This window comes from Mastacembelus armatus, chromosome 6 (genome assembly GCF_900324485.2).
Source record: "Mastacembelus armatus chromosome 6, fMasArm1.2, whole genome shotgun sequence".
NCBI classification, from domain to species: Eukaryota; Metazoa; Chordata; class Actinopteri; order Synbranchiformes; family Mastacembelidae; genus Mastacembelus; species Mastacembelus armatus.
The window spans coordinates 13,843,748-13,869,562 of record NC_046638.1 but is presented as its reverse complement, the minus strand read 5'-3'; the positions used below and the strand labels follow the sequence as shown (position 1 = coordinate 13,869,562).

Genomic DNA, 25,815 nt, shown 5'->3' with positions numbered 1-25,815 from the left:
TCAAAATAAGAGGCTTTGTAATACATTTTTAAAAAATCTATAGTAAATGAGTTTCACAATGTCCTTAATACTGGCAAAAACTAAATTAAATGACGCACAGTTTTCATTGCTTCCTCCAACATTTTGATGCGTCATATATGATACTTTGTTCTATTGTGTCGTAGGGGCTTTGTCCATTCCTTGGTCTTCCTCCTATGACTGAGCTTGTACAGGTTCATTTCCAACCCTGTTGTAAAATCTTACATAGTTTTCATTTTGATTCTTAGCATTATAGCTTTCCCCTAAAACATTTCAGATTATGTAAATAGCCTTACACTTGGAGTGATCTAGATAATGTACATGGTAAATCATATTTTAACTGCAGTTCCTCTGAGGACACCCACCTTTTTTAAGAATAGTCAAAATATACTTAAATGGTATTTATTTTTGGTTTAGCTCATTTGTTTGATTGACAAAATAACTTTATTATTGCTGTTTGTTCCCAGACCATGAAATGCTTGTTTGAATTAGGTGTTTTTCATATTTCATAGTGTTTACCTGCTTTATAAGTTGCAATGTTTTAACTGTGACATCATGCTGACCTCACATGTGCCTTCAAACTTCATAGACACAGCAAATCCTGCTGAGGTTCAGATCCAGTCAGTCCTTCAACACAGCTTTGTTTACTTACTCAGGCCTGTGGTGACAGTGGCTCACTTATGTTTCAGACAGGAACTGCCACTGCCTCGCCAGTGGGTTTGCACTCAACCCCATGCATCAGCACTCCTGTTTCATATTTCTATCCTGCACATTAATGGCACAATAGAAAGAGAGGCCTCTTAAAATTTCATGAGGACACAATACATTAAGTTTTCATGAGTTCCTTTCACTGGCTCCCAAGAGATGGTTTTCCTGCTGCTTGCTGCAATAAAGCTGGCAAATCCAGAAAAAATACATTTGCGGCTGAGAGGAGCAGAGCACGCTGCACACTGAGAGGGATAATCTTCACTCCATGGACAAGGTAGAACCTGCGGCTGCACAGTCGTGGTCACTCAGTGGGATTTGGGACACCCATTTGCTCAGGGTTTTCACACTAGCTCAAATCCATTGTATGAAAAATTGCTAATTGTAGAAGCTCAGAAAGTAGAATGACTTAAAAAATGTTGTTTTCAACATGTAAAGTTTAAAAGATCTATACAATTGCTCTATCATTATTTAGGCGTAACTACAAAGAAACTACTGTTCAAAATACATATAATTTCTCAGGGCACAAAGTCTACTTAAGGTATTTTATTAATTAAACACCACTTTAGGCTGAACCTTTGTGAATACAAATATACACGAAGTGAGAATACATGATTTCTGCAGCAAACATCTACACTGAAGGACGAGTAAACTCATTATCCTTGGCATGTTTCATAGAGATAGGGTGTTTTAAACTTCAGGAATAGTTTATGTTTGTCCCTAGATGGTCTGTTATTATTGGCTCTTGCACGGACCAATTAGAGAGAAGAGCGGGAGGGAAAAGATGGCGGAGAAGGCTACAGTGAAGGCAGGCGGCGGAGTCAAAAAGAACTGAGTCAGGGACTGTGAATATATTTATTTTAAAAGGCCAAGTGGTAAAGACGTTGACTTTTGTCACGAAGTGACGCTGAGTCATAACATGTCATTGAGCGCATCGTGTGACTCGATCTCTCAGAAAAGGACTCTGTCGAGTCTCATCGGTGAGTTGGCAGCTTTGGTAGTGATTTTATGGAGCCTTATGATGATGCAGTCTGACATGAAAATCAAGGCGACATAATGTTACTACATGATGTTTACAGGTATTAAACTAACCACCTTCAGCGGTTGGCATGAGTAAGGTTAGCATGTTTCGTCTTAAGCGGGATTTGGCCGTAACAAAATGACCTGAGAAATGGAGGCGTACCTGTATGGATCGAGTAGTCATGGCCCAACACTTATCAGTATTACCGGAAAATTTACGGTAAATCCGTACAAGTAGTAAACGCTATGGTGAGACAGTGTCCCTCAGAACTACACTGTGTTTTTCCTGCTGTGCTGCCAGCTGGCCGAGTGGTGAAGAGGCCGAAGCAGGGAGATGGTGAGCAGCTGCAGCAGGCAGCCATCCAGCTGTTGGAACAGCAGCAGAACCTCTGTAGTCTGCTCAGGGAGGTCGGGGTGAGTGGACAGACCTCAGAGACATGGGAGAAAATCTTCCACATTTTCTGTTATTGTTCACATGCAGTGGTTTCCAGCCTTACACTAATATGTTGTATGCATCTTTATTCTATTTTCACACTTCATGTAGAATCCAGAGCCGTGCAACCTTTTGTCCACCCAGAATGGAGAGCAGAAGCAAGCAGTGCATCAAGGCATCTCATCTGCCATCACAGGGTCACTGCTGGGTGAGTGTTTGGTGCATGCCTGCAGAAAAGCCTCTTTGCTGTGCATGTTGAAATGGCATCCAGACACTCCTCCTGCTATGTGTATTTATTACGTGGAAACTATGAAGAAAGAAAAGTGTGGTGTTGTGGTTGCGAGCTAAGGATTTTTGGGTCAGGTTTAGGACCCTCCAACATCTACTTGAGTCAGCTGCTGGACAGCAGACATGAAGAAACTTCTCATGGCATCCATCTTCATTCATTGTGTATTTTCTGGACAATTAGTACTCAGATGTCATAAGTTTACTTTTATACACCACAGAGCCTTGGAAATGGTCCCTGCTCACATGATGGAAACCTAATTCTGACAAACTAAATGCTATGATCTATGAACTAGCATGTGTTGCTTTATCTGTGACCAGTGTGTGAGCTGAGGCGTCAGGCCGTGCAGCTGGGTGTCCCGGTTGCAGTGCTGTCAGTGAAGATGGTGCTTGATAGACTGATGGAGATCGCTGGAACCGAAAAAGAGGATGAACACAATAGGAGAGAGCTGTTCACATCCTCCCAGAGAGTAAGTGCACTTGGTGTCTTTGTGGCATAATCTAAGGTGGGTATTCAATCAAATATCTCATGCAAAAACAAACAAAAAAAAGCATCAATCAAAAATTGTTGAAAGTGGAGAATTTCTTGAATCTAACGGACCAACTTTTACTAACAGCCTCATCAATATGTTGTTGGTGTTAATTCTGGTTAATGCAGAAAAAAAAAAATAGTCTTGTTTTCTGTCAGCATCTTTAGTCTAAAGTATTGAGAAATTTTAACTACCATTGCAAAGTCACAGTGTAAATAGTAAAATGTTTTGATATTTGTTGTATACTAACTAACTGCTTTAACAGTATGATGAAGAGTGTATTGTGCCTTTAGTATAGAACCTGTATGTGTGGATTCAGAAAAATGTTTCATATACCACAACTGGTACTGATACTCAACAAGTAATTGCTTACTTCCAGTTATATTCACCATCTGCATGGAATTATTATTTATCCCCGGAGGGAAACTTCATAAACGACATGATTTTAAATGGTAGAAAATAGCACTGCTGAATATTAAATGTTGGTGCAGGTCCTTCAGCAGATTGTGGTTTACCATTGTTCAGTTACCCTGGCAGTCACAGAGGTCAGAGTACAGAAAAGCATGTTATCACTAAAACCTCAATAAGTCCCCCTCCTGTCCTGCACAGGTTCAACTGTGTGTCCTGCTGGAGTCCAGCAAAGAACTGCTGTCACAGGGAGCCCTCTGCCCTAAACTGCTCTGGAAAGAGTACAGGAGACATCAGGTCTGTGTCTATACGCCGCACAGTGTAGTGTATGGTGTAACTATTGTAATACTGGCATGTTCACATGATGCATATAAGGACTAAAAAGGTATTTACTTCTAATGAAGTTTTGCAGCATAAAAAATAAATTTAGTGCAATGAACTTTCTAGTATTTTCAGGTTTTGCATTTTCACGCTTTATTGCGGTTATATGTTACTCAGATGAAACAGTTTGATCATACAAGCAAAAACTCAGCTTGGCTTTCTTATACAAGTGAACCGATGTTTTAAAAAAAAAAGAAATGTCAAATGTGGTGTGTTTACAGAGGCTACCCAAGCTGGAGGTGGTGTACCATCTCCACTTTTACAGTGTCCTCAGTCTGAAGTTCATTTTAGAGAGGTATGAAATACCTATGTTTTTTTTTTCCAGTTCAGGTCAGACTCTATGTTGGTTGTGCTTGTTGATGCAGGGAACAGTGTCACATCTTTGGAATGAGTATTTTAATGGATGTGTATGGAAGCAAAGAACCTCCTTAAAGATTTTAATATTATAAGCAACTAAATACATAATTCTGGAACAAAACCACTGCTGAACAGTACGGTTGATTGTAAAAAAAAAAAAAAAAAAAAAAAAAATTTAAGAAAAGTAAAAGAAAAACGTACAATATGGTTAAACATGTGCTTAAAAAAATTAGAATCATTATGGTTTTTCTTTGTTGTAATAATCTAATGTATTATATTTTCAGATCAGTAACATTGCCAAATTCACCTCAAAAGCCCGCTGTTCGTTGTCAGTTTTGTTTCAGTCCCCTCTGTGGATGTTGTAAGAGCCTTTCAACTCAACTCAAGTACAAAAATGTGCACTAAGTACACACAGTACAATTTAAATGAACAACAAACAATGTCCAAGTCGCTAAGAGTTGTCAAAATTAGAGGTGCAACTAATATTTATACCTTTCTGCATGAAGTGAAAGTTTTAACTCTTTATTCAGTTCTCGCCTCTTGTTGTTTTTCTCTCTTCAGTGACGAAGGTGTGAGGTCGTGGATGGTGTCTCAGTTAAAGGCTCTGTGCAGCTGGACACCTCCACAGGGAGAAGAGGAGACCCGAAATGTGCAGCAGAAAGTGTTGTTGAGTAAGGACACGTTCTGCTGTCGCTCATCTTTCATTGCTCATTGCAGATGTACTTCTAGGACTGTGGGCTCAGTCATTCAGCAACAAACTGTTTATCACCTAACACACAAAAGCTGCTTTACCTTATCAGGCCACCATTTGGTTTCATCCTGACTATTACAAAATCACAATCAGTTAGTATAAGGAAATGTATAACCAGCCAGCCTGGGTCTGTCCAGAGGTAACAAAGTAACACAAACCAAGCAAAAACAATCTGGTATCCAGTCCACATAATAAAATGTTTGACAAACCAAATATTGACTTTATTCTTGAATTACTGAAAAGCTGAGAATAATGCTAAGAAAGCCGTGTTGTGTTTTAGTGTGTGTGGGAGTCTTGGTGGGATCTGGCTTTGAGCGGAGCCATGAGCCAACAGCACCAGATAAGAGGATCTCCCTGCTCTGCTGCTCAGTGCTCGATGCTATGCTCTTCTGTGAGTCCCTCTCTTACTTGCCCTGCCCCTGTGTTGTTGAAATATTTAGTGAAATACTTTGATTCACACTTATGGAGACAGAAACCTATTTTCCCACCCATCTTTAATGTTTCTTCTTTTTCTGTCTTTCTCCTTCAGGGCTTCTGGACACTATGGACAACTGTCAGACACTGACATCAGATGGAGCAGGGCCTGAGCTATGGTTCTTAGTTTTTTTTCTTTGTCTTCTTAAACTTTTTATATTCAGGTAGTCCTGTTGCGATTGAAGACTGTTTGAAGAAAGAGACCCAATCCTTTACTTACATTAAACAATAATTGCACACTTCCAGGAAACTCTTGAGAGTTTGGATAAATAGCTTAAAATCATTTAAAGGGCCACATTGAAATGTGTTTGCAGTGTGCAGCATTTATTGCGTACATATTTTCAGGTTCATGTCTTTCTAAATTAAGTATTTATGTAACAAGACCCTTAAATTCAGTCAGATACCTCTTTCACAGCATGTTTAAACGTGCAACAATGGAGCTCTTAATATCTTGTTAAACTATAAATACTTTGTGTGTTGTTTACTGAATTGATCTTTAAGCTCCTGACAGACAAAATATAGCTACATTTTGGGCAGAAACGGATGATGTGATGTTGAAACAATTGCCGGTAACTTACCTACTAACTTAACTCAGTCATTTTTTTTGTTTGCCTAATAATCAACTGACTAAAAGTTTCAGCTCATTTATTTAATGTAACTGTAACAGATCACACCCTAAAGGCAAATAGTTGTTAAATACCTGCTCAGGATCACAGCATGCAACTGAGAGAGCATGTTTTTACTCTGCTGACTGGTTGCTTGCCTTTTTTTCAGAGAAGCAGTGAACTGTTTAATCATGTAGGTACAGTAGTCCAAGAAAGCATGCACCTATGTAAATGAAACCACTCACTGTTAATATAGATGAAAGACACTGTGATCATTAGCATACATTTTAAAAGTACTTTTAATATAAAAATACATTTTTATCCTCAAGTTTTTAAGGGTTTTCAACATTGTTATAATCTATATTTTGTTCCTTGTTTCATTGGGAATTTGTGACCATTGTCTTAGCTTTTGGGTATGTATGTATGTATGTACTGCTATTAGAAGCCTGAGTTTGCAATGCCTCACCCTGTTTTTTTGTGCAGGATTCAAATTTTTGATGCTTCATTATGTGGAGTTTCAGTGTCAGCAGAAGCCCTTCAGCATTTCTTCACGCACTCCCTGACACAAACGCTCACTTACAAGCCTCGACTGACAGGTAAAAATGAGTCACAGTCTCTTTAACATCTTGCTGTTGCTTTTGTCTGATGAGGTTGGTACTTAAATTTTGCTTTGAGCATAATGCCTACACTCATCTGGAAAAAACTTGAAATATATGGCGTAGGTTTATAAACACTTTGAAATAAGTATCCTGACATACAGACCTCTGACCTCTGTATGTCCTCAGTTTCAGATGCCATCACCCTGCAGAATGAGTGGACCTTTACAAAAGCCAGCCCGTTGTTGACTTCTCTTTTCCATAAGGTAGCGAGTGTAACTGGGTTTGTAAACCTTCACATATAATGTATATAAGCCAAAACTGAAAAGACTTTGCATTTAAGTGTGCACTGGATGTATCAAATTGTTTAGCACGGCAGACAAATGACTTCATGTTTCAGGTACAAGACACATAGTTCTTTAAGTCTATGGTTGGCAGGGTCTGTTGTAATGAATTAACAATGATGTGTTTGTGTTGTTGCTGTGTTTCTATAAAAGCTTGCTGTGATCTTCAGTGTGGAGCTGCTGCTGCGTCACCTGCAGCAGGTGTTGGAAACCCATGAGGTCAACTGGAAACACGTCTTGTGCTTCCTGTCCACTCTGCTGGTTTACAACCCTTGTGCACAACACAGCCTCAGAGGTAAATAAAAGCAGCACATGGGTTTAACTGATGCCTGTATTATTGGGTTAAACATTCAAAGTGACATTTTTATTCATTCTAATAAAGTTAATAGACACTTGTATTTAATATTGCTTAATGTTTTAGTTGTTTTTATGTATTCCTTGGTTTAAAAGATGCTACAGTAAATAAAGTTATTTACATCCTACATCAGTAAAATCATATATCATATTATTATTAACATAGAAACACACAGAAATCCAAGATAATAGAAATCAGATTTTCGTTTTATCCTGACATGTGTAATATAAATATTTACAGACATATTTACCTCAGTGTTACAGGCTTGTCATGACTGTTTTGTCTCTGTGCCTCCATCAGAGCTGCTGTCCAGACTTCTGGGTTCTGCATTTGACGGGTATGATTTAGAGAACATGATAACTGCCTTCTTGTTGGCCCGACAGGGTGCGCTGGAGGGTCCAGGCATCTTCCTCTCCTACAGCGACTGGTTTAAGGTTTCATATCAGTTTTTCAACACCGGGTTTTAACCTGTCATGGTCTCAAAAATGATATGGTGTTATTCTATAGTTTTACTGTAAACAAATTGCACAAAAAGACCAAAACCAACGTGTTTAGTACAAATCTTACGTTCTGACTGCCCAGTCTTGTGAATGGTGAATAGGTTCATCTTCAAGTCACCAAGTTGCATTTTTTTCTTGACTACTAAATCATCTACATGTTTTTGGACACAGAGAAATAAAATACATATAAACCGTATTGTGTATGTATCATGTGTGGGTAGACCCAATTTGTTCTTTTTATGGTGTGTAATAAAAAATTTAAAATAGAATAACAGTTTTTTACAGATAAGTGTTGCTGATGCTCATTATCTTTCAGTTGGAAAAGATGCAAAAACAGTGTTGAGACCAGAGTATACTGAAAGCCTGTGTAATATTTATGCACATGTAGTATTTGAACATTTGTGGGTTGTTACAGTTTGCGTTATTGTTAAAGATCACATATTCCAAATTGAAGTTTATCATATGCACAAATAGCAACTTCCTTTTCTGTCTTTGTAGATGTGTTTTGGTGGTGGCAGTGGCTACCATGCTACCAGCAAGAAATCTCTGGTGTTCCTGCTGAAGTTCCTCTCTGACCTGGTTCCTTTTGAACCCCCACAGTACCTCAAGGTGACAGTCTGCAGGCTTCTCTTGTCACCTGAACACAAGTGTTAAAATATATATATACTTCACTGTTATTTTCTCCTGGTAGGTTCATATCCTCCACCCTCCATATATACCTATGAAACATCGTAGCCTTCTGATGGAATATGTTTCTCTGGCTAAGACAAGACTGGCAGACCTCAAGGTACAAGCAGGAATAAAAATTTGTTCAATTCACTCAGTACATTACTACATTATTTAGAAATGTTTCTCTTTAAACTGTATAACAATATTATGACATAATGATGATCCTTTTATTGCTAGTGCCCATGAGAGTACCTTTTTTTTTTTTTTCCAGTAGAATTTGTACTAATGCCATTCTTCTTAATAATTTGTCATGTCTACTTACAGTCATAATCATAATGTTGTGTGTCTGTGTGTGTGTGTATACATGCAGGAGTCAGTAGAGGACATGGGTTTATATGAGAATATTTCTGGTGCAGATGGACCAACAGTGCAGGTAAAGACACCCAGTGGTTTGCTGGTTTAATGGTATCTGTTAATGAGGATTCCTCAGATTTCTGGTCACTGAGAGAGTAATTGATGTAGAAAACCCTTATTTTGACAAGGCTTTCATTTCCTGAGCTTATGAAAGTGACAATGAGAATCTAATTAATTTACTGCATTGTGTATTTTTAGGTATTGGAATAGATTCAAATCTTTGTTTTTTAATATCTTACCAAAAACTTCTAAAAAAGACACTTATTTATATATATATATATATATATATATATATATATATATATATATATAACTGCTTTGTAGGCCAAGCAAACCAATTAACAAACAAGCTGCGACACCCTTTATTTCCTTTCAGAGACAATGAAATCAATCCACAATCTAAGATAACATCTGCTCTGCTATCATGCATCATGATAGATAATGATCTATGCAGGGTGATGCACGATTTCATTTCCAAGCTGTGGCCTTTTATATAAATCATTTCCATCAGTCCACAGTCTTGTATCAGACTTTTCTCTCACTCAGGTTCTTAATTATCTGTGATTTTTTTTATGATTGTCCTAGTGTTTGGTTGTATATTATTGTCCTCTGTTTAAGGAACATGTATTTTATTAAACATTCTGAATAACAGAGAGGAAGAAATTATCATGAAATCTAAGGTTAGAGTCAGTTAGAGGTTTATGATTGGTGGGTTAGTAACAATCTAATGTATGTATGTCTGCAGCCTCAATGCCAGGCTGTCCAGGATGTGGAAAAGGCAGTGAATCTGTTTGAGAGCACAGGAAGAATCTCTGCCACAGTCATGGAGGCCAGGTATAGAGTTAGATTATCAGCCCATGTTTGGAAAGGACAGCACAGTGTATGAATGTCTAGCAGATTTTATATTTGCTACTTTACCATTGTTTAGATGATTCTCGCAGATATGAAAATCTGAAAAACTAAAAATAGACAGACATGGACAGGATTAGTGACGCCTCTGTCCTTTCATAGTATTTTCCGCAGGCCTTATTTCCTGTCTCGCTTCCTTCCTGCACTGCTGGCGCCAAGAGTGGTGAGCAACTTTACCTTACAGACACACACAAAAAAAAAACATACGCACACACACAGGGGGATGCCTAATAGAATAAAATGATGTTCACAAATGTATAGAAGTTAACTAGCATGAATTCAAGTTCACCTGTCTTTTGATTACAGCTTCCTGTCAAAGCTGATGCTCGGATGAGTTTTATAGAAGCTTTGAGAAAGTGAGTGAATATCTATATCGTATGTGTGTTTATTTTCAACTGCACATTATTCTCTAAGCATATAATTGCTGATCAAGACCAGTGAGAATTATCTGTGATCATTTGATCATGGACTTTCATTATGACAGTTGTTTTACTATATTCAGAGCAGACAAGATCCCTGCTGCCCAGTATTCATCTTATGTGGAGTCCTGCCAGAGACAAAGAACACAGGACAGTGGGTACCCTTTGTAATGCTCAGTGGTTGTATGCTCATCAAGATAACAATTTGTTTGGCAGCAGGCTGAGATCAGTCTTCCTGCATGGATTTTTTTTTTTTTTTTAATAAACCCAGTACTCAACCCAGTATTTAATACTGAGTTGAGTACAACCTCCATATTATAAGAAACTAACCAAACGTCATGACAGAGAGACCTTTAATGTTACACTGTCTTGTGTGCTGACATGTTGTCTTTTTAGGGAGTGCAGTGTATTTAGACACTAATGATGATCCTCTGGACGTCCTGAAAGGTCAGCTGCAGCAGTTCACAGAGCTACTTGTTAATGGAAATGACGGAGGTAGGAAGATATACAGAAATGAATTACTGTACATCACACACTCACTCACAGTGAGACATAAGTTGTATTTGTGGTCTAGGGGGAAAAAAAAGTTTTTTTATGTTGACACTCATTTCGACTTAAGCCTTTGTGATTGTACTGAGCAGAGTTATCTAAATGGTACAGGTTCTCATGTGAGCACATACTGGCTTTTTTTTTTTTCTAAGCTTTTTGGTCAGGGAAGGATTGTGTGGGATTTTTACATACTGTTGATTGTACAGTTTGTGTATTTGGACATGTTTCTATAGAGATGTCAGCCCAGCTGTCCTGGATCTCACACACACTGAATGTCATCTTTCCTGGTGGTCTTGATGAACAGAGTGAACAAACAGTGATCAAACTTGACATTAATACTCCTCTGTCCTCTTCGCTCCATGTCAAAGTATGCACTAATTCAGTTCATCATTATGTATCAGTTGGCTGTAATTATATATGTATGTCAGTATCTATATGTATGTCTTACTGGATCTGTCCCTCATACCTTTAGGTCATCAACATGATCCTGAGAAACTTCTGCCAGTGTGTGTTAGATGCTGCCCATACAAAACCTCCTAATAAGTGAGTTGGACAAGTTGTCTTGAAAACCTTACAGATAGTAAGAAGGTGAATTTTATAATTGTCCAGAAATAAAATTTTGAAAAGAAATGGCATAAATGGTACAGGTTCCACCTCCATAAAACACCAGATTTATTGTTTATGTATTTTTGGCTCTCCAGGCAAGGCCTATGGGCCTCCAGATATGTCAGTATGCTGCTTGGTAACACCCAGGTGCTTTCCAGCCTCATACACAGACTATGGGACCTGTTTCATAACCAGGTACACAAACCCATGTTCACATACACTTCTCTCTTTACTTGTCTTTTCACTTTGTGTCTGTTAACTCTTTATAAACTTCTTCTGTCCAAAGGGGTCATTGCTGAGTGCTGCCCACTTACTTGGTCTGGCAGCATTTGTAGTCCATCTCCATGCCTCCACGCCCCACTGTCCGATGGTTCAGCTCACGCCCCCCCTTCTGCCCAAACCAGTACCTGTTGGCGAAGCCCTTAGCTCAGCACTGGTCTGCAGCACACACGCTAACATGCTCTCCTGTGTCAGGTGAGGTTACATTTTTCAGACTGATGGATTGTTGTGTGGTGATACTTTAGTTGACTTTTTACAGAATTACTGTAGATAATGTCTCTGATGTGACTGTTGCGAACATCATGATATGGATCTCTTGCTCTCATAAGTATGTGCTGGAAATGTGCCCTGCTGTCTTGTTTTTGCTGTCCAGATTGTGTGTAGCAGCTGTGTGTTACGGGATCTGCAAAGGGGACTCACTGCCTCAGCAACAGCAGCACGACTATGTTCCCAGCAGCCTCTATAAGAAGGTATCTTTTTTTTCGTGACTTTCTATAACAACGAACCATGACATGAAAGTTTTAGGGAAAGTATACCTAGTATACCTGGTATTCAATTGAAGATAATATTGTACCACCAAAAAAGTTAAAGCACATATGTTCCCACTAAACTCTAACTCTTAGTGTAACACAAGTGAAAATGCTGCCCAAAAGAAAGAGCTATACTGCAGACTTCACAGTGCAGGTAATAAAGTATGCAGCTAAAACAAAGTTTGGAGTGAGTGTCGGCATTCAGGCAACCTGAGAGAGGAGGTGGAGATGCTGTTTCATCTCCCCTCACTCTGACGTTGGTGCAGTTTAACGAAGTGGAAAAAAAAGTGAAGTGAAAGTGACTTGTGTAGCCAAGTATAGTGACCCAATTTGTACAGCACTCATCAAAAAAGAGGCAAGATGAAATGGAGCAGCTAAAAATGTTGATATATGTCTTTGGATATATATTATGTACTGATGTCTGAAATTAAAATAATGCACTGTGAGGGACCAAGGGATTTATTCAGTACCTTCTTAGTACATTTAGTAAAAGCCCCCTCTTGTGTTTGCCACATCATGTGTTAGCAAGCTTCTACCATTTTTCCTAGGTTATCTTAGGATCCTAGGTTAGTACTTCACATTATGATACTATGATTTTACTGTTACATGGATTTATGTGTCTGTGTTTAGCTTGTGTACCTTATCCCAAGACTGCTGCCTGACGCCAGAAGAACTCCCATCAATGCTGATGGTTTGGTGGGTGATTACCAGGAGCAGAACCTGCCCAGCCTGTGGAGCAGCGCCACAGACAACAACAGCACCTGGAGGAAGACTGCTTGGTGTTTGTGGAGGCACGCTGCTTTTCGCCAGCTAGAACACATACCACAGTATCAAGTAAGACAGAGTCCACTGTGATGTGGATGAAGACTTGACTTAGCAACCTTTGAACGCTGTAAGTGATAGTGATGAGACAATTCAATAGGTTCAGTAAACATCAAAGAGCAATCAGTAGCCTTGTTACTTTTAGGGGGATGTTAAATGAAATTTAGTGGTGGATTCATCTCATTGACAACAAAAAAAAAATCAACCTTTCTTTTGTTTGTCCAGTTGTCGTTCTCTGAATGGCTGGCTAATGAGCTCACAGTACAGAGGAGTGCAGACGCCCTGTCTGACCCCGAACGGTAAGGCAGTAAACACAAACACCTGTAGTCAAACCATCACACCCATTAACTGTGTCTGTCTCTCTCTCTCTCTCTCTGTGTAGCCAGGAGTACCAGCAGTGGGCCTGCTTGGAGCTTTACCTGCCCCGTTCAGTGGAGCGTGGAGGATGTGGAGGAGACATGAAGACCCTTTGTTCTCATCTCCTCAGTGCCATCATGGAACAGCAGTTAAGGTTTGTGTGCATGTACATGAAAACAGTGTCTAGAAGGTTGGTTCCTTCTCCTGTTTAACCTGTTGTAATAAAAGTAAACTTACATTATTTCCACCTCTTGGTAAAAATGTTTCCCTTTGTGTTTTACATCAACAGTAACCAGGGCCAGGAAAAGCTGGATCACAGAGTGCCAGATACAGGGACCTGTTTGCCAGACATCCTGTCCAGATTACAGGTGTGTGTGTACACTCTGTACCAGACGTGCCCTAGCCACATAGAACAGTCGAAGGGGACGGGGAAGACAGTGAACTGGTATCTTTCAGCTTCTAATTGACTGAACACACATGATTCAAGGGATAGTTGGAAAAGAAGCAGGACAGTGGCCCTCAGGGAGCGTGGGTTGGGCACTCCTGCTCCGTGTGTGATTTCAGTTCTGATGAGACATGAAAACAGTTTGTGTAAGGCAGGTGCCTAACTAGCCACACTAATAATACACAATTCACAAGGTGATGTTTAGTCAGAATTGCTCTCCCCAGAATAAACCCCCTCACTGTGCGTGTAGGAGCTTGTCTATGAGATGGAAGTGACCGACAGCTGGAGAGGCAAAGCTGATGTGTGTGACTTCCTGTTTGAGTTAGTGTCTCAGAGATGCTCCTCTACAGCGAGCTCAGCTTCACAGAGTGTCAGCTCTGAGCTCAGCCTGCAGCTCATACTGAACACATGGAACAGGTACACACAAACAAACAGAATGGCAAATCATCTCTGTCATGTAGTGTGTGGATTCTGAAACCTCCTTGTGCATGTGTGTCATAGAGTACTGGTGGCTCTCCCAGCAGTACTGTTTATTAAAGTGAAGGCTGAGGGAGGAACAGCAACTCTGGACTGTAACAAGTTAATAGAACACATCAACCAGCATCAGGTGAGCTGCCCAATTCTTTTAATCTGACACATTTCTCTCCCAAACCTGTTCAGGAAAGTTAAATTCAGAAGGCTGACATCTTTTTTTTTTTTTGTCTGGATTTCTGTCCTTCCTTTTCTGTCATTTCCTTTCAGAGGAAAGTGTGTTCTCCAGCCGGCGTGCTGTCCTTCCATATAACAGCACACTTCCTGAGAGTGAGGATCACGTCGCTAAAATCTGTGACAGATTTCTTACTATATTTTATAGAGCTCCAGTGACAACATCAGAAGTGTAGTTCTGTTGACTGTGTTTCCTGTCCAGGGCGTGTTGAGTGCTGCTGCACACTGCGGATGCCCAGGGAAAGAACTCAATAAGGCCTGGTCTCACATCAGTCTCCATTGTCCTCTGCTCCTCACCTCCACAGTGGTACTGTCTGTTCTCCATACAGCAGCTCAACTTCAATTAACTTTGCCACTTACTTTAACTTTAAAAATTCAATTCTACTGTTCTTTCTAATTAGCAATTTTTTTAATGTTCGTGTGTGTGTGTTTGTGTGTGTGTGTGTGTGTGTGTGTGTGTGTGTGTGTGTGTGTGTGTGTGTGTGTGTGTGTGTGTGTGTGTGTGTGTGTGTGTGTGTGTGCGCGCGCGCAGCACTGGTGGGAGCATTTGTCTCCAGTACTGTTGTCACTGTGGAGTCGTCTGTGTGATGGGGAGCCTTTTCCAGAGCAGCTGCAGCTTCTCACTGACTGTCGGAACTGGGCATGGAGGTATTGTAATTTTCTCTCTGAATCTCTGGACTGTTAAAACGTCTGTGTTAAGAGTAAAGGATAAAAAGGTTTGGCAAAATGCAGTCCCATCTGGATCATTTGGCTTCCAGCTCTCTCCCCTGTTTCCATGCCAGTTTTGTCTTTCAGGTGGTTTGTATGTTGTGTGGTTATCTTGGCTCACATTAAGGTGATTTTTTTTTTTTTTTTTTTTTTTTTTTTTTTTTAATTGTTTCTGGTGTTCAGTTTGAAGAAGGGTCTATCGACGTCAACGGTGCCTCCAGCTCCAGCTCTGCTGCTGGCTGCCAGCCTCCACTGTGCCTGGCAGGGATGTGAAGGGGACACCCAAGGCTTCAGTGCTGCCCTCAACATACTGAGGCCTCAGAGGGGCAGACAGTACCATCAGGTGAGAGTTTCTCATATTTCACCACACCAGATCAGTCGGAAATCAACCAGGACACGGCTGTTCAAGCTCACATTACTGTATATTACACATCTGCCATGACCTACAATAGTGTAGATCACCTGTAGGTCATGGCAGATGTGGATAATTAGTATTAATTAAAATGAACTAAATCTGCCCATCATCTTTTTAAGGTCAAAGGTCAGAATTAGGTTTTGTTTTGGAACATTGTGTTTTCTAACAACTCTTTGTGTCACTATCGCAATTCTCTTCCCAGGTCCTAGTTTTTCTGCTTTTCCTGGGTGTGAATGACTATTTGTCAGCACTCCTACATCCTCAGGTAACTGACCATGTGCTGTTCCAAACAACACCAAAGAACAAATGTTTCCGCTCATGGAAATGCTTAAAGTTCATTATGAAAGTATTGGACAAGTCAAATCTAAATTGAAGCCTCCTTTTTTTGCTGCATTTGTATTTCTCTCTTAATAAGAGTGTGAGCTACATTATCAAAGCGATACTTATATTTTCTTGCTAAGAGTGAGCTGAGAAGTCACTCATATTTGTCCTATATAAAACTGTAGCCAGCAGAGAGTTAGTCGAACTATTCCTCTAAGACAGTGCAAAGGTTTAACTTTCATTTACATTATGGGTAACCAACACTGATTCTTGAGCACCTTCCACTTTCTGATTAGCTGACCCCACTACATCCAGGTAATCAGTAGTGGGTAGAATAGGGATCGTTGGAAAACAAGCAGGACAGTGGGCCTGGAGGATCAGGGCTGGCTACCCCTGATTTACACTATCCATACTCCCTCAGGTAGTTTAAGCTTCTACTAAAACACAGGAACAATACTGGCAAGTATCAAAGAGATCCTTTATGATGTCTATGAAAATGAAATCAGTGTTCAGTTTAGTTCAAGGCTGGAGGAAGAAAATAAAGAGCAATGAAAATGTATAGTCTAAAGCTTTTGAACACTGTTTTGTGTGCCTTTCCCTTCAGCATGAGGGAGTACCTGATAGCTTTGTCTGTATGTTTCTGTAGGAGAAAAACAGACAGAAAGCCAAGAATTTATGCACGGACCTCCTATCTGTATTGCTGCACTCTGCTGACTGGCTGCTCATCTTTAACTCAAATGGTACAGGGAATATCTTCACAGTTCACTCCAGGCGCTCAGCACTCACCTGCAGTGCACATCAGTTTGTGTTGCATGGAAGCCATTCAAATGGCTCTGTCTGATGTATATTTATGCCCTGATGTATCTTTTCTTCCCAACTGTTAGAACAAAGTGTATATCATTTGGTTACCTTGGTGACAACAGACGAGTTTACTCGACTGATGCCTTGGGCTTTCTACAGGTAAGGAGTGTGTGTCACTAGTTCAGGTGTAGCTGTTTTGTGAACAGAATTTAATATGAATCTAAAGAGGATTTTTTTTTCAACTCATTGCAGATATTTCCTGTAGTTAATGGATACAGTTTTGACTAATAAGCTTTCCTGACCAAACATAGAACTCAGAGAACAGGAAAGTTGAGACAGTGTTTATTTGACATTTGTAAAAATTAGGTTAAGTGGTTAAGTTAGAGCATCAGCTGCTTACTCTTACTTAGTTGTACTTCGTCAGACCTGTACTTTACTGTGTGTGTATAGCCTACTGCTCCAGCAGAGCGCTGAGCTGCTGCAGAGAGCTGTGCAGTGCCCAGGGTTCCTTCATACTGCCATCCTCTGCTACATCAATCTGCTGCAGCTCTTCCTGGAAGGACACACACCTACACTAACCTCCCAACAGCAGGTGAGTGAGTGTATGACCTGTTCATGAAGCTTCACTGAAATGTGCCTCACTGCTTCAAAGGTAAATGCATAAAACTGTATTGTCAGGTGGAGCCTTCCCAGATTCTAAGTGACACCAAGCAATTAGTTTTGAGAGTGATCTCACAGGCACCACCTACTGCTCTGTCCTCCAGACAGCTCAGCCAGGTAACCAGCACACATAAGCACCTTAATTACCACTCACGCTAAGTCTTTCATTGACAACAGTGTTCTCTCCCCTCCCTCTCCTCTCTCAACTTCATCCCCTCCACCTGTCTTGTCTCTGTTTCTGTGTGGGTGGGTTTCCTGTTCCAGCTGGAGACCCAGTGTGCAGACCTGGACCCAGAAGTGACAGCAGCTCTGTCTCTGCACCTCAACCCTCACAGCCTCAGCCCAGACTTGGACTTCTTCTGATGTCCAGGCAGAGAAAATGAAAGTATTCTATATTTATATTAAACAGTGGCATGTTACTTTGTAAAATGTATCAAACACTTAATAGTTCAGAATTTATTTGCAAAGTGTGCAAACTGTTGCTTAGCATTGTAAAAAATGTCTATATTTTATTTACATGTCTTTTTGTACATAATTCACAAAGGACTTTAATACACACATTTACATCTGAAGCCCTTTTCACTGTTTAAAATACAGAGATAAAAATAGTACATAGCATTGTAATAATTTAATAAAAGAGAATGACCTAATGGAAGTGAACTATGTGTTCTTGGGAATCATCTGCAGGGTAAGGAGGCTACAAGTCCTTTACATGTATTCAGGTAACATAAATATCACATCATTGGGCTTAAAACTGCATTTATGTAGGTTACACAGTCCTTTATATGTGGCTGCTACTGTGTATTTTATAATAAAAGTGCCTATACAGATCCATAGAGGCCAAAAGCAGTGTAATATTATCTTTGTCAGATCTGCAAGAGGCACCAGAGGTGGCTGTCCTCTTCTCAAGGTATAATCCTTAAGATGTTCATGGGGCAGTCATATACTTCTAGACTACATTTTTCTACAAAAGTCATTTTGGGACATTATTTGAAAAGCTGATCTACTTTTAAAAACTGCATGAAAGAGGCACAAGCAGCCACAGTGAAATATTAACTGAAGAGCTGCAGGCTGTACACCACCTGCTCCTCAGAAAAGGAACTAACTTTACTGTCATGGGTTGTCATACAGCATGCAACTCTGCATGCAACATAAAATGAAATAATACTGACTAGGGTCTTTAGTAGGAGTTTCACTGTTCTGTATTGACCTGCCGGTCTTCTGTTGTAGTTCGGAAACAGTAAGTGTATCAAGTGCTTGCCATAGTATTATCACAACAACCAGAGGTGTCACCAAGTCAAACAGAACTGAAATCTTAAGGATTACAACTTTTGTGCCATAATAAAATGTGTAGAGGAAAGCTACTAGTTACGGTCACTGTCAAAGTCTGAAGTAAATCAGTTTTTTCGTTTAAAAAGTTCATTCTCACTTAATACTTGCCTTCAATAACAGCATTTGTCTTTACACATGAAGAAAAGCCTGCTGCTTGCCCCAAAATGAGCAAAAACTTAAACCTGTGATGTCCTTGGTCAGAAAATGTCCTGACAGTGAAACAGATTCATCTTGGAATGAAAATCAATCTGAAAATTATCAAGTTGAAAGAAAGGTGGTCACTGTCCACTAAAATGGAGCTTGATGTTGCCAACAGTGTGCTTCTCATGAGACAGAAGCTGGACTAAAGTTACCAAGTTGGCTAAAAAGTAAAATAAACCTCTGTGTTGTCCAGTAGAGACAACAGTCCCAGTCCATGAACTGAATGGAAAACTAATGGCAACCACAGTATAGGCTGTTAGAACTGGTCCCTATCCCACAGATAATGTACCCCTGCAGCAGACGTGGACCTGGACTCCCTGCTGTTATCTATCCTGGTCCTGCTGAATGACCTCTCCAGTCAGTGTGATGGTGTGCAGGTCAGAGTACGGCTGCTGCTGCTGGCTGTTGCCTCTTTGCACCTCGGCCTGAGTCAGTGGGTGTACCATGGACATGTGCACGTTCAAATTGTGGGCCTTCTCAAAGCGCTTCCCACACATCAGGCATGCAAACTCCAGGTCGGCCTCTGCCTTGTGTTTGGTCATGTGGTATTTCAGCGACGCTCGCTGGCGACACTGGAAGCCACATACCTCACACCTGCAGGAAAGTGAAATGTAAAAATGAGCATCATTTTTCACATCATCTGCCTTAGTTTAAGTTTTTACACTTGTTTCATGTTCATATTCTTAATTTTCACATGAAGTTTAGCTTACTTCTCATGAGTACTACTGAGGTTACATCATCAGTACTTACTGGAGTGGCTTGGCCCCTGAATGCCTCATCTGGTGAACTGAAAGGTGTTTCCTCTGTTTGAAGGTCTGACCACACTGATCACAAATGTAGTTTCTCTCCTCTGGAAACACAGGGAAAAGACTTTAGTACAGCCTAAGAGAAACACAGAACATGGCTGATCCTCTGCTGGTGAAGTGATGGTGCTCCCCCTTTGATGTGACAGTCAAGGCTGAGACTTACAGGATTCAAAAAGTATGTTGTTATTCTTCCTATTGTTGACATTGTGATTGGGTAAACACTGATGAGTTTGGAACATCTTTTAGCCATACAGTTTAGTGGCTCTGCTGATGATGTGTGTGAACAGCCTGAGATACCAGTTATCGAGGGTTGGCAGTATTAAGTTAAAGTAACCCACTGTCTAAAAACCAAGTGAAAACTCTGAATAGAGCTCACCTGTGTGGATGAGTTTGACATGTCGCTGCAGGTAGCGGTCGATCATGAAAACCTTGTTGCAGCCAGGATGAGGGCAGGGTCGCTCTCTCACCTCCTCATGATGCTCTTTGATGTGCTTCTAAAAATCCACCAGCAAATAAACCCAGTGGACAGAGCCATGGCAGAGCAGGTGTGAAAAATTTAATTTCTCATTCATTTCTATTGAGGCACACAGTATATGATGTAGAAGTGAGTAATGTACAAACAAGTTTTCTGACAGAAGGCTGCTTTCTTACACAGACCTCTGTAAGTACAAGCTTCAATATTACTGTGAATCTGTCCACACCCAATCTGACCTTCAGACCATCAGGAGCTCGGTAGACGGCCGTACAACCCTGATATGGACACTTATAGATGTTGGGAAGCTCCTCTCTGAAAATAAAAACAAAAGAGTGGTTTGTTTCACGTTTCCTCTGTTAAACAAATCTATGACAGCTGACTAAAATAAACTGAAAGTGTGGACTGAAAACATTTTGACCAGCTGTAAGCAGCTGTTTCCCCACTGGGATAAACTACACATTTCTGGACATTTGGTTTATTCTGAATGAAGATGTTGTGTTTAAGGAAATCAAGTGAAAATTACGCCTATATACCCTTTAGGTTTGAACTTGTTCTTCCAACCAGGTTTGGGTCCAGGTTTTTTTTTGACTTTGGGCTCCTCTGGTGCCTTTAGACTTTGTCTTCTCTTACTGGAGAGGGTCACTCTGCGGGGTCTGAGAGGGGGACAGAAAAGTACAGTGCCTTGGTTTCTGTCAGCGGCCATTTTCATTTCTTCACACAACCTTCGCTGAAGACTATTTGTACGCACCTCTTGTCGGAGTATGGTTCAAACAACTCATCATCTGATAACACTCCTTTTCTACTCTCCTCGTATTCGTTCTCAGAGATGACCCTGGAAACGCACATGTACACTTACATTTTCCTGAATTGGCCTACAGGCTGGGAAGATGAGACAGATGCACAGTGTGACTAACCTGTCAGACAGATCACTGTCAGCTGTTCTGTCCTCCAGCAGGGCAGGAGCAGGAGAAAACTCTTCCTCGTGACCTGGGAACACCACAAGCCAGACAAACAGTTACGAGGGTCCAGAGTGATCAGTTTTTAACATCTGTGTCAGTACATGCCATAGCAACACAGGTTATTCACACATTTGTGGCTCACTGGTTGTGTTTACATGTAGGCAGGAACAAAGAACAAGCAGTGGCAGCAACAGTTATTGAGCCTAACTTGGAGTGGAGAAAAGAGCCAACATTGTTACATTTATTCAGTGTGTCCACTCTTTATTTAGCAGACTAGATAAATGAGAATTCTACTGTTTTTCAGCTGTAACCTGATGGGGGCAAAGTGCTGGATGCAGCAGACGATGAAATCAGATAACAGACAAGTTGATTAATACAGGAACAATATGACTGTAATCTCAGTGTGATCCAATAACAGTGTCTGAATCTGGTGTTTTGCAAATAAAAAAAAAAGGTCAAGACATTTATTCATTTATTCACCTATTGTACACTAAATAATTTGGTGCAACACAGATGTGTGTGTTTACAAGCACTTATAGTAGGTAGCCAGCTTACGGTGGCTTTCTATACGTGGTGTAGGGGAGTAGAGACACCAGAATTATGGGTGCACAGAGTCAGGGATACTAAGTCTTCAATAGTCTTCATGAGACCCACTTTCTGGAACAGTCTCCAGGGGATTACATGAGTTTTAAACAGTCTCACCTTCAGTGTTGCTGGTCCAGTCTGCCAGTGCTGAGCTCTGAGTCTGTGCTGTGACTGCAGGTGGACTGTGTTGACTCAGAGTGCTTAAACTTTTAACTGGGGCCCTTCCATTCTCACTGGACTGCTCTTCTTCATCTTCCTCCTCCTCCTCCTCCTCATCTGACATCACTCCATCACAGCTGCCACTCCCTAATGCTTCACTACTAAAGCTCATTGTGTACCCTTGGTTGGTAGTGGTGGCGCACTGAGCATCCATGATGTATCTGTGACCGTCAACACAGCTCCACACAGCTTTGACAGAGCCCCAGCACTGGCCCTCCAGTACCTCCTTCAGGTCTGGGCAGGAGCGGCAGGCCTCTCCATGGTGATGAGCCCAGGACACCAGGCTATGGAGGCACTTAGGGTCTGAGGTAAAAGATGGTGGTGCTGAAAGAAAACAGTAGAATGTCACAGCAGAGTCATACAAGCTCCTATAAGTGAAATGCGAAGAGGAAATGCTTTTATTTACTTGTTGAGCCATGATTTGCTGATGAATCTTGACTCTTTGCATTCTTCCTGAAAAAACACAAAGCACAGATTTGAAGATTTCTAACACATAATTTGAAAATCCTGCAATAAGTGCATAAATTTAAACTGACACTATGGTAGATTTTTTTTCTCTGACTCACTGGACTTTGAGGTTGTTTTTTCCAACTGGCGGGAGGTTGACTCTTTGCAAAAACCTGATCAGGATGCTGTGGCACTTATAGAACTTGTCATGGCATTTTTTACAGACAAACTCTGATAACCGGGGGTCCCGGTTCAACTGGACTCCAACCAGTCGCTGAAAGTCTGTATGGAATAAGAGGGGTGACTGGGTCGTGGCATCTGACTTGTCATCAACAATACTGATTGAATCCTGAGACCACTTATTGAAAGCGTGCCGCAGGCTGCGCGGGGAGAACTTCCCATGACAGAGGCGACAGATAGCGGTGGATAGTCTGCCTGTGGAAAAAAAGCAGGTCAGTCCCTTCTAAACAGAAAAACTAAAGTGGTTTCTACATGTGATCAAAACAAAAACAAGATTCCTTACTTGTATCTTTTCATATATCCTTATTTAAATGAAAGGACACAAGCAAACTCTATTCAAAAACCCACCATTTATGTCTAACGTTGCATACTAAACCTGACTTATGGTTCTTATAGTTAAGAGATATTCAGAGGTGGGGAATAATGAAGTACAAATACTTTGTTACTGTACTTAAGTAGATTTTTCACGTATCTGTACTTTGAGTATTTATTTTTCTGACGACTTTTTACTTTTACTCTCCACATTTAAACGTAATATCTGTAACTTTCTGCTCCTTACATTATCAAAACAGGCTCGTTACTTTTTCAACCTCCGCATAAGAAGACATGACGTAAAAGACGTAACTAACTAGAGAGGGAAATCGAGTGAGTGTACAGGTTATGATAGAGAGAAAACTTGCAGTGCGACATGGAGGAAGAAAGGGATCCAGGGAGTATTGCTGAGTCCGATGATGATGCCGCAGATTCGGAAAAGTAAGACATTCCCCATCCATGGCCATATTTAAAAGAACTGTTCAATGTTGTCAGCACCAAGAACAATTCATGGCGAATGCGTTGTGTTTTGTACCAGCACTGTGTAAGTTGTTCATAAAAGAAGAAGAACTTCCTGTTGTTTGTGTTGAGCTTTTTTTGTTTTGCCGAGTTAACAAAAGATGTACTGTGCATCATTGATGGCAAAAAATATTACTTCTAACTTTTTACTTAAGTACATTTCAGACCCTGTACTTCCTTATTTTTACTTGGGTAACGGCGTTAAATCGGTACTTCTACTTTTACCAGAGTCTTTTTTCACATACGTATCTGTACTTCTGCTTAATAGAATACGAGTCCTTTTGCCACCTCTGGAGATATTTAACTCATACATGTAATACACAAAGCAGTTTTTCTGAGTTGATACTGAGCCACCTACCTGAAGATTTTGTTTGTTTCTGTGTGCCATCAGCAGTTGTCACACTCGAGTCTAAGGGAGTAGTCTTCTCTGTTGCAGCACGATCATGGTGGAAAGCCCCTGCGGTAACAGGGGCAGTCTTCCAAGGTCTCTCTCTGTTTCCAGATGTCTTCAACTCCTCACTGACACTCACTGCTGCTTGTGTCCTGCTGCTCTGCCGTGAAGGACGTCTGTTTTTCTTCTTCATCCTTTATTCTGGACTTGTGCTGCCAGCAGCTGCTGCGATGACTGAGTGGGACTGTAAAAGGTTTTGCAACATAGGACAGTTCCAGTCTTATTCCAATGTATTTTAAAATAAACAACCAATCTTAGCAATTACTGTTGTATTCACATCTTTCCATTTGTTTGTCTGAGAGGAAGCTGACTCGCTGCTATGATTATCCATACACTGCCACTAAATTCATGTCACTGCGTTGCAACTACCAGCTGCTTCCCCTTATCCACGGCTCGTCACGATACAGGTTAATGTTACAGAGAGAAGATAAGAAGGAACAAACAAGTTGGCGCTATATTCAGTATTCCCCGTTGAAAAACACAATAATGTTTACATTACGACACACTTGTGCTCTCCTGTGTTCATTTCAGCTAGCTAGCCGAGCAGGCTCAACCTGCTCCGTTTACTTAGATACTGTCAAAAACAGAGATACCAATAATAATGTGAGCGACACAGCTTACCGTACAGAGATCCTACCACCTGATGCACATGTTGTTTTTCATATAAAACACAGTTTACATAAGCCAGGAAAACAGCTCCGTGCTTTCTATGGTGCTACAGCTGTAAACATTAGAACCCGGAAGTATTACAGGAAGAAAGCACGGACAAAAATATGATACAGCGCCACTTACCGTCCAAACAAAGTCATGCAACCAGAAGGCCCTAAAGTTCTAAAGATACTTTTCTTTTCTGCTCATTGTCAGTCTAGACATATTATCAATACACACTTGCAACTCCCGAAAAGAAATATAGGCAGATTTTATATATTTTAGTTACTTCATCAAAATGAATTACTTTTGTTTTAATCTTTTAGCACAAACAACAAACACAACAGTTAACTGTGTAAAAATTCTGTTTGTTAAATGAAATAATCTAGACCTATATAAATCCAAAACAACAACTCTTTCAGCTAATGTGTAAAATTAGTGTACATTCTTAAAGAACTATCACACTTGTGGAAGATATATGAAGCAATGTAATTAGATTATTATTAGATTAGATTAGATAAACTTTATTAATCCACAAGGGATATTCTTTGGTAACAGTAGCTCAGTTACACACAGACACTCCTGAAAAATATAAAATTATTAAAATATAATAGAATATAGAATATAATGAAAATCTTCTTCTTTTCCTTTCGGATGCTCCCTTCAGGGGTCGCCACAGTGAATCATCTGCCTCCAGACATATAAATTTATATATATATATATACACACACACACACAAAGATATATATAGAATATAATGAAAATAGAATAAAGAACAATAATAAATATGCTACAGAATGAACCAAAAAAAAAAAACAAAATACAACTTAACTTTCATAAAACCCATCTCAAGAAACAGGCAGTCAAAGTATCGTTCAGTCTGTCCTCTTCTTCACACCCCAGAAGATTGTTCTTGTGCCTGGTAGCAGGAAGGAGGGTGTGTTTGTAATAGTACTGCTACTGATCCCCAACTCTGCTGGCTTTCATCTACAGGCAGAGATAATCAGCATATTAGTCCCAGCTATGCTGTGCACACACACACGCACGCACGCACGGACACACACACACACACACACACACACACACACACACACACACCTGATATTACCAGCCTCACCTCTCCCATCCCACAGACAACCCCACCTCCACGATGCAGCTTTGTTATCAGAAGACCGTCATAAATAGGCTACAATACACATAATATACAATACATATTCAGAAGACTTTTTTCGTATCATTTTCTAGCAGGA

General features: G+C 40.4%; 2 protein-coding genes across 5 annotated transcripts; one reads left to right on the top strand and one right to left on the bottom strand.

Annotated features, from left to right (window-relative positions):
• The first annotated feature begins 1,506 nt into the window (after nucleotides 1-1,506).
• On the top strand, nucleotides 1,507-17,943 carry fanca (FA complementation group A). Of its 2 annotated transcripts, none has more exons than XM_026311188.1 (42): nucleotides 1,507-1,703; nucleotides 2,045-2,157; nucleotides 2,288-2,384; nucleotides 2,783-2,931; nucleotides 3,601-3,696; nucleotides 4,002-4,075; nucleotides 4,699-4,808; nucleotides 5,169-5,279; nucleotides 5,418-5,481; nucleotides 6,451-6,563; nucleotides 6,753-6,829; nucleotides 7,061-7,202; nucleotides 7,563-7,696; nucleotides 8,261-8,371; nucleotides 8,454-8,549; nucleotides 8,802-8,864; nucleotides 9,591-9,679; nucleotides 9,857-9,917; nucleotides 10,061-10,110; nucleotides 10,239-10,327; nucleotides 10,570-10,668; nucleotides 10,956-11,089; nucleotides 11,195-11,265; nucleotides 11,424-11,523; nucleotides 11,615-11,802; nucleotides 11,981-12,077; nucleotides 12,768-12,971; nucleotides 13,185-13,258; nucleotides 13,342-13,470; nucleotides 13,606-13,684; nucleotides 14,012-14,178; nucleotides 14,263-14,368; nucleotides 14,503-14,562; nucleotides 14,669-14,773; nucleotides 14,999-15,114; nucleotides 15,358-15,517; nucleotides 15,792-15,854; nucleotides 16,557-16,650; nucleotides 16,795-16,870; nucleotides 17,162-17,303; nucleotides 17,390-17,488; nucleotides 17,636-17,943. In XM_026311188.1, the coding sequence occupies exons 1-42, from the start codon at nucleotides 1,643-1,645 to the stop codon at nucleotides 17,732-17,734; spliced, it is 4,362 nt and encodes a 1,453-aa protein (XP_026166973.1). In that variant the 5' UTR covers nucleotides 1,507-1,642; the 3' UTR covers nucleotides 17,735-17,943. The 2 variants fall into 2 exon arrangements, with proteins under 2 accessions (XP_026166973.1, XP_026166974.1); XM_026311189.1 differs by having other exon boundaries at nucleotides 1,643-1,703; nucleotides 10,257-10,327.
• znf276 (zinc finger protein 276) lies at nucleotides 17,813-24,922 on the bottom strand. 3 transcript variants are annotated; one of them, XM_026311191.1, is made up of 12 exons: nucleotides 24,539-24,920; nucleotides 23,825-24,101; nucleotides 22,515-22,830; nucleotides 22,355-22,401; nucleotides 21,847-22,272; nucleotides 21,100-21,172; nucleotides 20,934-21,017; nucleotides 20,719-20,838; nucleotides 20,368-20,497; nucleotides 20,087-20,204; nucleotides 19,655-19,754; nucleotides 17,813-19,498 (listed from the first exon to the last, which is right to left on the bottom strand). In XM_026311191.1, exons 2-12 carry the CDS (start codon nucleotides 24,048-24,050, stop codon nucleotides 19,228-19,230), a joined length of 1,911 nt encoding a protein of 636 aa, XP_026166976.1. In that variant the 5' UTR covers nucleotides 24,051-24,101; nucleotides 24,539-24,920; the 3' UTR covers nucleotides 17,813-19,227. The 3 variants fall into 3 exon arrangements, with proteins under 3 accessions (XP_026166976.1, XP_026166977.1, XP_026166978.1); XM_026311192.1 differs by having other exon boundaries at nucleotides 20,422-20,497; nucleotides 24,539-24,913; XM_026311193.1 differs by lacking the exon at nucleotides 20,934-21,017 and having other exon boundaries at nucleotides 24,539-24,922.
• Between the last annotated feature and the right edge of the window lie 893 nt (nucleotides 24,923-25,815).

Coding starts and splice junctions, on each gene's coding strand:
- fanca (XM_026311188.1), top strand. CDS start 1,643: ATGTCATTGAGCGCATCGTGTGACTCGATCTCTCAGAAAAGGACTCTG. Junction 2,158..2,287: donor GTCTGCTCAGGGAGGTCGGG/GTGAGTGGACAG, acceptor CACTTCATGTAG/AATCCAGAGCCGTGCAACCT. Junction 5,482..6,450: donor GGAGCAGGGCCTGAGCTATG/GTTCTTAGTTTT, acceptor TTTTTTGTGCAG/GATTCAAATTTTTGATGCTT.
- znf276 (XM_026311191.1), bottom strand. CDS start 24,050: ATGAAGAAGAAAAACAGACGTCCTTCACGGCAGAGCAGCAGGACACAA. Junction 22,831..23,824: donor GAAACAAACAAAATCTTCAG/GTAGGTGGCTCA, acceptor TTTTTTCCACAG/GCAGACTATCCACCGCTATC. Junction 19,755..20,086: donor TGTCAAACTCATCCACACAG/GTGAGCTCTATT, acceptor CTGTGTTTCCAG/AGGAGAGAAACTACATTTGT.